This window comes from Crinia signifera, chromosome 5 (assembly GCF_055691185.1).
Source record: "Crinia signifera chromosome 5, ASM5569118v1, whole genome shotgun sequence".
NCBI lineage: Eukaryota > Metazoa > Chordata > Amphibia > Anura > Myobatrachidae > Crinia > Crinia signifera.
The window spans coordinates 268656662-268671068 of NC_139221.1; the positions used below are offsets into that span (position 1 = coordinate 268656662).

At 46.2% G+C, this 14407-nt stretch overlaps 1 protein-coding gene across 1 annotated transcript in view; it reads left to right on the forward strand.

The window, feature by feature from the left end:
* The first annotated feature begins 3304 nt into the window (after positions 1-3304).
* PTPRN2 (protein tyrosine phosphatase receptor type N2) overlaps positions 3305-14407 on the forward strand; it is a 947086-nt gene continuing 935983 nt past the window's right edge. The window contains exon 1 of the mRNA XM_083188999.1: positions 3305-3601. Within this exon, the coding sequence (XP_083045125.1) occupies positions 3496-3601 (106 nt within the window). The 5' untranslated portion in view covers positions 3305-3495. The remainder of the gene's footprint in view (positions 3602-14407) is intronic.

Sequence of the window (14407 nt, forward strand, 5' to 3'; positions counted from 1 at the left end):
ATAGTAATATAAGAGGCCTGCAAATGGCTCACCTGAGCGATGTAGTTTCGCTATACGCAGATGACCTCTTAATATATTTGTATGACTATAGGGTATCACTTTCCTATGTCTTTGAGGTGATTGCCAATTTCAGGAAATTCTCCAGTTTCAAAATAAATTGGAGTAAATCGCATATCATGTACCTAGGTACTACTCTGACTTCTCAACTCCCCCCTCCCCTTCCCTTAGTATGGTCAAATAAATTCAAGTATTTGGGGATCCAGATAACCCGAGACTCGGAGGAATTCATCCAACACAATGTTTCCCCAATACTTGAAAAACTTGACAAAAAATTTAAATCATGGGGTAGACTCCCATTGACAGTGACGGGACGGATCAACTTAATTAAAATGGTGGTATTACCCCAGCTGTTTTATATTATACAACAATCCCCAGTCTTTTTGCCTAAAATTTTATTTAGGAAATTGAATAGTAAACTTTCATCCTTTATCTGGCATAATGCTCGTCCGAAGGTTCAGTTAAATAAATTAATGATAGATAGGGAAAGAGGGGGTATGGGGCTTCCCGATTTTCGTTTATATTATCTATCGGCGCAGCTGACTCAGCTGCGCCCCTGGATAATGGAGCTCGAGGACACAGACACCGCACTGGCGGTGGTAACCTTGTCTACACCTCAAATACACCCTAAAAATAGAATTTTACAATCTATGATATACCCAAACGACCCACCATTGGTAAGACAAGCCATTAAAATCTGGCAGGAGGTCCGTTAACAGCTCAATACTCCTGGGCTCGACCCGTCACACCCAATAGATGACCCTGTCACCTTTAAAGAGCTAACAACAATCCAGGTACGAGAAGTTTGGAATTGCTACTTAATTACGACCATTGGTCAAGTATACTCCTCGGGTCATATAAAAACCTTTGTAGAATTGAGGGATGAATTTAACCTCCCTAAATCATACTTTTTCCGATATTTGCAGCTGAAAGCAGCACTTGAGGCACAATTCTCAAGTGCCTATCCGGTGCTTTGTGAGTCCCCATTTAAAAAAATAATAAGGGCAAGGGATAAGAGGAAATTAACCAGTCGAATATATAAAAGGCTGAATTTAGAAAAGGGCGGAGATGTAATTGAGACTTTAAGGAACAAATGGGTACAAGATCTGGGACCAATAGAGGAGGAGGAATGGCGGCATGCAGTTGCCTCCATCGCGCAATCCACAAGTGCCATACGAACTCAACAGGTCCAATTCTATATATTACATAGATCCTATATGACAACAACACGCCTGGCCAAATTTAAGGGCCGAACATCAGCAACATGCCCCAAATGTGGCACTAATATAGGCACTTTTTTCCACCTACTATGGCAATGCCAATGTGTTGCCGATTTCTGGGAAGGAATTATTCAAACCTTAGTAGACTCCGGTATTCCCAGAGCAGTCCTTAGTGAGAAAGGCTGTCTCTTGAATATTATGGAAGTTGGGAAGCTGAAACCCGGAGATCGGCAATACATTAATAATTTATGCTCATTGGCGAAAGTTATTATCGCTAGAAGTTGGATGGCAAAAAACGGCCCCACCCTAGCATCCTGGGAAGGATTGGTGAATTACACCTATAAACACGAAAAATATACATATATGAGTAGAAATGCGTCACCTAAGCACCAAAAAATTTGGCATCGCTGGATAGAGCAACACCCTACTTTAGAAACTTAAACTGTATTTAAATAAGATAGCGCTTGCGGTAATAATAAATAAGTTGATAGGCACTAAAATAAGGTGGATTTATAATAATGAACTTTAATATAGAGATTAAAGAGTCACACAATAAGGCTAATAACCATATAACTCGCACCTTGCACTTTATTGCACAGTTGAAAATGACACGTCAAATAAAATAATATTGAATAAAAGGGGGGGGGAGGGAAGGGGAGAGAAAAGAAAAAGAAAGAGAGAAACATCTTTTTTTTTTTTTTTTGCACAAGAGAATTTACCTAAAATTAAATCGAAACAATGTCACTTCACAGCACCAAAAAGAGATAATTAAATAATAAGACTTAAAAATTAGTAATGAGCACCTGCATTTTGCCATAGTACCACGAAATTAGGAGTAGTGAACTGAGGCTGAACCGAGGAGCAGTAAAAACGGAAAGTGGAATACATATAGAAATGGAATAGACCAACCAAGCGTGGGGAGGGAGAGGGCGGGGGGAGGATCAACTTTTTTTTTTTTTGTATGAGGTATTTATATTTGTATATGTGTATATATGTATGTATAAATGTCAGTTTGGGTTTTCTTTCTTCTTTTTCCTTTCATTACTGTGCTGCATAAATTATTGAAATATTACTGAAATATTTTGAAATGAAAATTAAGAAAATTGTCTGTTTGTATGTGAAAAATTAATAAAGAATATAAAAAAAATAAATAAAAAAAACTAAGAAATACATTTTATTTAAGAGGGTGCAGTGGGATTGCTTCGGGGCCCCCCAAACTGCCGGGCCCCATAGCAGCTGCACCCCCTGCACCCTCTATATTTACGCCACTGAATATTTGCTATGTAGTAGCTTTTTTAATGTGTATATATATATATATATATATATATATATATATATGTATGTTAAAAAGCATTAACACTGAAAGTCCATGAGACCAAGACAATTGCAATGTGTGGATATCTGTCGTGTTCAGTATTACATATACAGAACACAGATATGAGAGAGACAAAGGACGCATGTAGTATGTGATAGAGATATGAATGTAGTGTGCGAGAGAGCCAAGCATGTAGTATGTGATTTAGCGAGAGATATGAATGTAGTATGTGAAAGAGCCATGCATGTAGTATGTGAGTTAGCGAGAGACATGAATGTAGTATGTGAGTTATAGAGACATGCATGTAGTATGTGAGTTATAGAGAGACATGCATGTAGTATGTGAGTTATAGAGAGACATGTATGTAGTATGTGAGTTAGAGACATGGATGTCGTATTTAAATGAGACATGCATGTAGTATGTGAGTTAGAGAGACATGAATGTAGTATGTGAAAGAGACATGCATGTAGTATGTGAGAGACATGCATGTAGTATGTGTAGAGAGAAATGCATGTAGTATGTGATAGACATACATGTAGTATGTGAGAGAGAGACATGCATGCACGCATGAATGCAGCAGCCACCTGGCGTAAGGCACAGTCCATTCATCAGGGCAAGAAGCCGATGCTCTGACGCTGTGAGCGAGGAGGCTATAGCGAACCCCATTCATCTTCTCCGGAGGCCGAGCCCCCGTCCATGTGACCAGCCAGGCGGGGATGTGCTCTGACGGTGGGCGGGCCGGTGCTGGTCGCTGTCCTGGGTGTTGAAGCTGATCAGGGAAGGCTCTGGTGGAGCTTCAGTGAGATTGGGGAGAAAGTGCTGCCCACCCAGCCCCTGCCTCCCCTGCTACCCCTGTCACTCCTCCTGCATGTACCCATGGACTGCTAGGCTGATGGATGAGACATGATGGGATTATTCTGCATTACTCTCCTGCTCCTCTCGGCTTCTTATCATCATCATCTGGCTGCGAGTGCTGCTGCTGCTGCTGCTGCTGCTGACACCAAATTCGGTGAGTGCCCCTTTCTCTGTGCCCTCTGCACTAAGTGGCAGTGGGGGCTGCATGGTGCACCCACTCTGATCCCCCAGGCTGGTTTAGGATATAAGCAAGAGGGTGGGAGGAGCTGTAGGAAGGAGATGGAGGTTATGGGGGGCAGGAAGACAGGGGGGAGGGTGCTGGCATTGAGGGGCTACAGGTACAGGGACTGCTACCATGCACAGTGTGACAGGGGATTGCTGAACGATTTACACATTGCTCAAACAGGGACCAGCACCACTGACTTTTCTTATTTAAAATGAGAATAATCCTAGACAAAAGATGGTCCTCCCATGCAAACATACTGTGCCTGTGGTAGCCCCATGCTGAATACAGACTTTTAACATGTGAAAAATGCAATGTAAATATACATAGCTGTGCTATCCTCTCCTCCACATTATCCGGTCACTGTCACACTTCTTATTATTATTGAAGATAAACATATTTAAATATTCTCACCTGGGTCCCTCTTCCATGCACTGTGGTTACATGCTACTAGGGTCACTTAAGTCATTTGCACTATTTATAGACAGCAGAGGGGACAGGTGAAACTTTTATTCAGAAGTATAACCTATCTAATGTGTTCAAGTGGTGGGTATATTGACTGACATGTCTATCTCACAAGAGGTTCTGCAGCAGCCAGGTGCTGTCCTGCAGTAATTGTGTTAGTTATTGCTTTTCTCCTCAAATTATCCCACAGCTGGAACCAATTTGTAGCTGGCTCCAGTGTGCTCCAGTCACAGCTGCTGGCTGTCCTGTAACAGGCGTGTACAGTATGCACTTCTTTAAGTATGATTCCTCAGACTGTTTTAAATGTGCACAGAAGTACAGTACTGTGTATGTATGTATGTAAGTATGTATGTATGCACAGTAGCAAAGCAGTGATGCTAATGATGAAATGTATATCCAGGCTTACCTCCATGGTAATCGTATTCCATAAATAGGATTTAGAGCCATGTTTATATTTTAAGGCTACCAGTCAGAATTAGGAAGGGATTAGGTGTATGTGATATTATTAGTTACTATGTGCTTACCATGGCATATTATTATTATTCTATATAACACATGCTCCTCAGTGTTAGGGGTTTGTTAGGATCAAAGGTCAATGGGCAGCTGCCACCGTGTTAATATGTAAATGAATGTTTTCACAATTAATATACATACATATTTTTTGTAATTAATGAATATCTACTGCATGTGTTTGTTGGTGGTATATAATTTATTAATGTGTTACATTGCCCCGTATTGTTTTTATATATTTATATACTGCAATATGCCATATTTATGTAAAGGCACTTAATACCCTGGTTCTGCTCTGATCACAAATGGACATGTGTTGTCTTCTGTTACTGTTTTATTGCTACTTAATAATATACAGTAATTACAGCTGCATGTTGTGTATGCCACATGACTTCTTGGTGGCAGTTTACCATTATTTTAGAACCCATTTTTTGTGTTCTTTAAAGTCCTGTTCTGAAACATCTAACGCATGTCCTTTACTGTACACATCCTTTGTGCGTGTGAATAGTGTTAAAGGTGGGCATGTATTTTCTATGGCACATCTTAAGAAAACTAGATGTCTTATTCAGCTATTTGAAATACAACACTTTATCTTATGAGGGCATGGTGCTGCTTATTGCATGCTGAGTGTGTACTATAGTATTTAAAATCGAGTCGTTTCTTAATTTTTAGAGGGTAAAGGAAAATATCTATCAAAGCTTGGAGAGAGATAATGAGGAGTGAGATACAGTACCACCCAATGAGCTCCTGTCATTTTTCAGATTTCAAAGTTGGTTTGACCTTATTGTGACCTGCAGTTTTACAGTGGAAACCATTTCCACTGTAAAACTGCAGGTCACAATTGCACTGTTTCCCGAAACCTGTAGAGTATTAGGCATAATCCTTCAGCACTTTAATAGCTGCTAGGGCAAAGAAACAACTTTATTGTGAGCTGTAAAATACCAAATTCAGTTCTCACCTGAAATTGTGTACTATATTAATCCTTCATTTTTTCGTAGATTATTGCTGTAATATATCTGAAATATTTAATTAATGTCATGTCATTTGCTGTAAAGAGAACATATACTTTCAGATAACGGTACTTGTGTATTAGCTGGGCACCCAATTAGCATACATATGCAGGCAGGCAGTCATCGTAGTCCAACAGCTGCCTAGCGTAGTTAGCGTAGTTACTCCACGGCAGCCTGGCTCTGTCCATGGCAGCCCGTCTCTGGCCCCCGTGTCCATGGCTCTGTTCCCGGCATCCATACCAAGTGTAGTGAGTGCCTCTCACACAGCGCCGGTATCCGCCAGATCCCCTGCGCTGGCGGACGTCAGCGGAGAGGGTAACATGCTGGCGCCGGCGGAGAGGCGCTCCAGCTGACTGAGACGCAGGTCTCAGTAATTATTAGCACGCATGCATGCATAAAGGGGGTATGCGGGCGCAAGTGCGTCCTATGCACAATAAAGGAGGCATTTTCAAACCCCACTATCCATGCCAGCCTGAAGCGTGGCGAGCGCACCGCACCCCACGAGGGGACGCGTTACGCGTCCTCCCGACCTGTTCATACCCCCACTATCCAAGTTGGAATGGAGTTGAATCTATAAAGTGTGGCGAGCCCGAAGCGTGGCGAGGGTACGCGGAACACATGTGAAGTAATCCGTGTCTGCTCGCCACACTTTGGGCTCGGTGGCTCGCTGTGCTCGCCACACTTTTTAAAATCAACTCCACACCAACGTGGATAGTGGGGGTATAAACAGGTCGGTAATCCCCCACGGGATAACGCATCCCCCACGGGGCTCGCTGCGCTCGCCACACTTCAGGCTGGTGTGGATAGTGGGGGTGTTTCAGGTAAACATTCACATCTGCAATATCATACATCTGAGACAGTAATGACAACATGCGTTAACTGTTAACTGGAACACTACGCTGATTCTGACTGAAACGCTGGCTACGCGGCCGCGGGAACACTACACTGATTCTGAAAGGGACGCTCGCAGGAACACTACGTTTTTTCTGACTGACTAAGCTAACTATGCTGGCTCTGACTGACTGCGCTAACTACGCTGGCCGCGGGAACACTACGCTACTTCTGACTGACTACGCTAACTATGCTGGCTCTGACTGACTACACTGACTACGCTGGCTGCAGGAACACTACGCTGATTCTGACAGCGCCGCTACGCTAACTACGTACCCGGCGCCCGGCTAATACACAAGTATCCAGATAACTTTATTATGTATTTAGACATGCGCTTGTTCTTCTAAAACATTCACTAACTAAATGGCTATTTCTTTTTAGTATCTTTCTGTGACTTTCAGCCAGTTCAACGTATAGGTTACAGGTGCAATAATTTATTTAATAATTTACAAATTATACAAATAGAAAGCAAAGTTGTGTCATATTCCAAGACAACCAAATAGTCATGTCTGCCTGCTGTAGTAATACTGCGGTCCGGTATGGGATCCCAGTGGTCAGAATCCCAGCGGTTGAAATACCAACGCCGGGATCCCAACCTCCATAATCCCGACAGGGGGTGAGCCCATCACCGCCCCTGCGCTCGCCTTGCTGCAGGCCCGGTGCCTCGCTATGCTCGGCACACTAAATTATTCTACCTCTATGGATGTTTTGGACACCCACAGAGGGAGAATATGTCGGGATTGTATTTCGACCGCCGGGATTTTGACCATATTCTCGCAGCCTAGCAAACAGGTAGTGCTGCCCGAATCACTTCGCTAGCATGCGAGGGGACGTATACGCAAACATGCGGCCACTGACTATCAAATGATTTTTTTTTCCTTTCGTGGATAAAAGTAAGTCAGTACCTTTATCCTGGACAGAGATGGCTGAAAAGGGGGCGGGCGCTGACATCATTTGACGTCAGTCACCTGCCCCACGCACTGCACTGGAGGGGGAACACCCAGCATTTTTATGAGATGCCCATAAAATGCTGGACTTTCCCCTGCCGCCGCCCCCTGCTCGTCTCTGGACCTCCATGTCTGGAGCAAACGGCTTGGAGAGAGTGAAACTAGCCATTTGCTTATGGGGTTTGCGCATGCGCATATTTGCACATACACAGACCCCAGGGGATGGGGTCAAATTCAGATCTGAACGAACGGTTCTGAATTGGCCTCAAAGTTTTTAGTAAAAGTTGCAAAAGAGCGATCTCACGCCAAAATAAGCCATTTAAATTGAACTGTTCATTTACAACTTGTATTATTACCCAGTTTGTATGCACCTCTTAGGCATACTTGCCTACCCTCCTGGAACAACTGGCTTTTTCGGCCCCCTGGAAAGGTGAGCAACTCTCCTGCACCCCCCCTTGGCCGCAGAGACAAATGCTGTTGACTGTGGCGGTTCGTTCAATTGCGGAATTTCACACCAGTTTATCTCCATCTACTGCAGCATTTGGTTGGAATGGGGGTGGGGCTCAATGACATCAGCATCTGTCCCCACCATCAAACAGGACATCAAAGTGGTGTACAAACATGTAGGTAAGGATGCCTTAAGTTGAGACAGAGAAAGAAAAATGTTCCACATAACATATTATGGGCGGAATGTATTAATATACATTGCTGCCCGGATGGCGCGATGCCAGCGCATATGTACCCCCCCTGCAGCTGGAATGACGTCCGGCTGCTTTACTAGGGGGAGGAAGGGCTTACCTTCCGGGTCCAGGAAGACCTGCAGGAAGGTAAGCCAGAGGGAGGGGGAGAGGGGGGTCTGCGGGTTTGCGGCGGAGGCGTCGGGTGGCGAAAAGAAGCCCATAGGCTTCTATAGGGTATCGCCACCCAAAGGTGGCGATACCCTACTATGCGGTATCTTGACGACTGGGTTTTAATACATAGGAAAATGCGGTAAAACGGGGGTTTTACCGCATTTTCCCCTTAGTACATCCCGCCCTAAATATGAAACAAGGCAAATATTTTGCATTAACAATTCTTAAAATATTGCTCACATCTAGCATACAGCTCTAGCAGCCTGGTATACAGCACTAGTAGCCTGGTATACAGCACTAGTAGCCTGGTATACAGCTCTAGCAGCCTGGTATACAGTAGTGACAGCCTAGCATATAGCACTGGCAGCCTGGTATACAGCACTGGCAGCCTGGTATACAGCACTAGCAACCTGGTATACAGCACTAGTAGCCTGGTATACAGCACTAGTAGCCTGGTATACAGCTCTAGCAGCCTGGTATACAGTAGTGACAGCCCCTAGCATATAGCACTGGCAGCCTGGTATACAGCACTAACAACCTGGTATACAGCACTAGTAGCTTGGTATACAGTAGTGACAGCCTAGCCCTAGCATATAGCACTGGCAGCCTGGTATACAGCACTAGCAACCTGGTATACAGCACTAGTAGCCTGGTATACAGCTCTAGCAGCCTGGTATACAGTAGTGACAGCCCCTAGCATATAGCACTGGCAGCCTGGTATACAGCACTAGCAACCTGGTATACAGCACTAGTAGGCTGGTATACAGCTCTAGCAGCCTGGTATACAGTAGTGACAGCCCCTAGCATATAGCACTGGCAGCCTGGTATACAGCACTAGCAACCTGGTATACAGCTATAGCAGCCTGGTATACAGTAGTGACAGCCCCTAGCATATAGCACTGGCAGCCTGGCATACAGCACTAGCAACCTGGTATACAACACCAGCAGCCTGGTATACAGCACTAGCAGCCTAGCAAAAAGCAGTGGCATCCTGGTAAACAGCATTAGCAGCCTGATGTACAGCAGTAGCAACCTGGTATCATACCCTCCAACATCTGGAGGGTTGAAATCAGTGCACATTCGGAAACGTTGGCGTGGCCAGCGGAAAATGGGGTGTGGCCAAATCTCCTTTCCGAATCCCGGAATCCAGGAGACTGGAAAAGCCTCCTTAAGGGTTGCCACCAAAAACGGGAGAATTCCGGAAATCCGGGAGAGGTGGCAACCCTATATACAGCAGTAGCAGCCTGGCAAACAGCACTAGCAGCCTGGTACAGTATATAGCAGTAGCAGCCTGGCATACAGCACTAGCAGCCTGGTATACAGCACTAGCAGCCTGGTATACAGCAGTAGCAGCCTGGTATACAGCACTAGCAGCCTGGTATACAGCACTAGCAGCCTGGTACAGTATATAGCAGTAGCAGCCTGGTATACAGCACTAGCAGACTGGTACAGTATATAGCAGTAGCAGCCTGGCATACAGCACTAGCAGCCTGGTATACAGCAGTAGCAGCCTGGTATACAGTACTAACAGCCTGGTATACAGCAGTAGCAGCCTGGTATACAGCACTAGCAGCCTGGTATACAGCACTAGCAGCCTGGTATACAGCACTAGCAGCCTGGTACAGTATATAGCAGTAGCAGCCTGGTATACAGCAGTAGCAGCCTGGTATACAGCACTAGCAGCCTGGTATACAGTACTAGCAACCTGGTACAGTATATAGCAGTAGCAGCCTGGTATACAGCAGTAGCAGCCTGGTATACAGCACTAGCAGCCTGGTATACAGCACTAGCAGCCTGGTATACAGCACTAGCAGCCTGGTATACAACACTAGCAGCCTGGTATACAGCAGTAGCAGCCTGGTATACAGTACTAGCAGCCTGGTATACAGCAGTAGCAGCCTGGTATACAGTACTAGCAGCCTGGTATACAGCAGTAGCAGCCTGGTATATAGCAGTAGCAGCCTGCTATACAGCACTAGCAGCCTGGTATACAGCACTAGCAGCCTGGTATATAGCAGTAGCAGCCTGGTATACAGCAGTAGCAGCCTGGTATATAGCAGTAGCAGCCTGGTATATAGCAGTAGCAGCCTGGTATACAGCAGTAGCAGCCTGCTATAGAGCACTAGCAGCCTGGTATACAGCAGTAGCAGCCTGGTATACAGCACTAGCAGCCTGGTATACAGCAGTAGCAGCCTGGTATATAGCAGTAGCAGCCTGGTATACAGCACTAGCAGCCTGGTATACAGCAGTAGCAGCCTGGTATATTGCAGTAGCAGCCTGGTATGCAGCAGTAGCAGCCTTGTATACAGCACTAGCAGCCTGGTATACAGCAGTAGCAGCCTGGTATACAGCACTAGCAGCCTGGTATACAGCAGTAGCAGCCTGGTATACAGCACTAGCAGCCTGGTATACAGCAGTAGCAGCCTGGTATACAGCACTAGCAGCCTGGTATACAGCAGTAGCAGCCTGGTATACAGCACTAGCAGCCTGGCAAACAGCACTGTGTTTATACAACATAAATGGAAAATACCTCTATATACATCATTGAAATATAAAAATATTCTGAAATATGGAATAATCCGTTATACAAAATTATTCTGGTCCCGAGCATTTTGGTTAAGGGATACTCAACCAACTGGTTTGAAAAGTTCACAACAGACAAGGGTTATTGCTATGACATCTACTGTAATACAATAAATGTTAACTAGTATGTATTCTCTTCTTGGGCCAGTGATAAAATGGAGAGTGATAAACAACCAACTCCTGCCTGACATTTTTCAAACCCAGCCTGTAATATGCAGGGCTGTGGAGTCGGAGTTGGAGTCGGAGTCGAGGAGTCGGAGGCAATTTCGAGTACCTGGAGTCGGGGTCGGAGTCGGCAAACAATGCACCGACTCCGAAAATTATAATTAATGACTTCTCTACTGTAAGAATAAAGACCAATGCATGCAATGCCTCACGTAACCGCAAAACAAACACATTAAGGGCCTTATTCTGATCGGTGCGGCCCGATCAGAATATGCGGCCGCAACCGTGCAGGCGAATCCCCGCCTTCCATACGGATCGCCACCTGCCGTCCGTACGCGGATATGTGGCGATCCGCATGAAATTGGACGGGGATACGCCTCCTCCGTCTTGGGAGCAGCCCCTGCATTCGATGGTCGCCGAACATCGAATGCAGGGCCGCACGCTCCACCAGGTCCCGCAACACAAGACCACACGGACACTTGTCCGTGTGAAATCATGTATGGGGGCGGGCAGCTGACATCCGGCGATGTCAGATGCCCGCCCCGTACCCACGCGTCACGGCCTCATTACCATGCATACGCCCCGCGTTTGCATGGGAACACCCATGAAACGCGGGGCGTATGCATAGTGTAATGAGGCTAAGTAGCCCGTCACGCCCCTCTACGCCCCCTGTGCGGCGTATAAAGAATCCGTGCGGCGAAATCGCCTGCACATGCGCAGAGTGACCTCTGCACATGCGCAGACGATCAACATCGGCGGTCCGTCCGCATGCGGGAATATCCGCACCGATCAGAATAAGGCCCTAAGTGACCGTGAAAAAGCATGCTTTTCATGTGCTTCACTATATGGCACGCAACGCACAATTCGGAGCATCAATACTTATAAATGTATTCTACCTTGTAGTTTACAACTTATTTCCAACGTTCAATAAGGTTTTCAATACCTCGTTGGTAGAAATCACCTGGTGTAGACTCGAAAAATTCATTCAACCAAGCTCTCCCACCATACGCACAAGATCTTTTTGCGCGGATGAAGATCTTGTTTCATGCGCGGGGTCGTTTGTTTACCTTGGCTAAGCCATTCCTTACGCTGGTTCATATTGGATGTACAGGCACCATTTTTCGTCGCCAGCAACGATTCGGTAAAGAAAGAAATCGTTCCTTGTGTCCTTGAATTGAACAGTGACGAGCAAGCAAACCAGCGGAGATTGTGGCTCGTTGATTTTTGTTGTCGTCACAAAGCATGCTGAACTCATGCTCCACACTTCTGAACCTTTCCTATTGTTTTTGTTCCCAAAACAACCAAATAATGTGGTTTTTATCTTTGAACTGGTAAAGTTCCTGTTCCTGATGTTTATGCCTACTGCTACTATCCAGCCATTTAATTAATTAATAAAAAAATTAATAAAACTTTGTTTTCATTGTGTTTGTCCTTTGCTTAAACCAGGCATGTCCAACGTTGGCCCTCCAGATGTTGTGAAACTACACATCCCAGCATGCTTTGCCACAGTTTTGCTATTAGAGAATGTTAAAACTATTGCAAAGCATGCTGGGATGTGTAGTTTCAAAACATTTGGAGGGCCAACGTTGGACATGCCTGGCTTTAACTGTTCAATACAGTAGACTGTTGGCTTCCCAGCCTCTAGTTTCTGTAGTAATAATATGTATGTTGCCTTTCTTTCCTTCAAGGAATGTATCAAATACATTTGCATATTAATACAGAGGAGTCAGAGTCGAGGAGTCGGCATCAGGGGTACGAGGAGTCGGAGTCGTGGTCGGAGTCGGAACATTTATCTACCGACTCCACAGCCCTGGTAATATGACTGGTAGGAGCTGATTGACTGGCTGTTTATCACTCTCCATTTTATCACTTTTGAAGCAAAAGCCCCATACACACTGGACAACTTTCATGTGAAAGCCACTCAGTTTTCTCGTCTGAGCAGCTTTCAGCATGAAAGCTTCCCAGTGTGTACGGGGCAGCGATGAGTGGTGAGCGCTGCTGTGCGCTCCCGCATTTTCGCTGCTCATCTGCTGAGATGAGTGACAGAGTGGCCGGCTTTCCATAGTGTCCCGCTATGGAAAGCCGCCCCCCCCCCCTCCCCCCACCCTGGGAAAATGGCTTGGCAGGGGGAAAAACGCTGTGTATGCACTGAATGTTTTTCAGCCCAACTATTTTCTCCATCATCGTGCATCATACACACTGGGCATAAGTTAACCGTCCAGTGTGTATGGACCTTTATTGTATTGTATCTGGCCCCTTGCATGATACTGTATTGTCAGCCCCAGATTAACCAATAGGCAGGTCTACAATAGCTGTAACCTACGATCATGTGACTTTGTGGGCAACCCTCAAATATAGACTGTACAGATGTAGCCCCTCTCCAGAACCCCCTAGCTGGCGAGTGTTGGCGGAGGGCAGTGATGTGCAGCCCGGCAGGAGGGGGACGCGCAAGTGGTTCACTCGCTTGCGTGTCCCCGTCAGTAAGGTGGAGAGGAGAGGGGACAGAAAGTTTCTGTCCCCTCTCAGGGCAGGGGAGCGAGGGCAGGCGGGGGCAGAGCGGACAGGAGCGTCAAGACGGGTGGAGGGCTGCAGGGCTCCGGGAGAATGGGGCACATGAGCGTCTCGTGCGCATATGCCCCATTCTGTCGGAGGACAGTGGCTGGTGGGGGCCAGCGGATGGCGACAGAATTGCCAGGAGCCGCCCAATGAGAGCAGCTCCATCTGTACATACCTACTTATTGTCTGTCCCCACTGGGAGGGTTCGGTGAGGTGGCAGGGGGATCCGATACGATTTCCCGGCGGTCGGGATCCCGGCGGTCGGAATCCCGACACTGGAATCCCGACCGCCGAAATCCCGACAAGGGGGGGACATGGATCGCCCCCCCTTGCGGGCTCGCTGCGCTCGGCGCGCTATTTTATTCTCCCTCTATGGGTGTCGTGGACACCCACGGAGGGAGAAAGTTTCGGGATTTCGGCGGTCGGGATTCCAGTGTCGGGATTCCGACCGCCGGGATCCCGACCGCCGGCAAATCAACTGCATCCCGTGGCAGGGACATGTGTCATGGTGCAGCCAAGTCAGGGTGGTGCAATCTTGTCATTATTGCCTCATTCCCTGTTATATGGTGTCACGATCCCCAGCATTATACAGTCGCTGTGGGACCATGAATGGCGCCCTCAAGCTACCCGAACCACCCATTTGCAAGAAATATTATTATTATTATTACTAGGTATTTGTTAGGCACTGAAAGGTGCACCCAGCACCATACAAGGAGTAACAGAAAACGCACAGCTTGATAATAAGTACAATGCATTAAT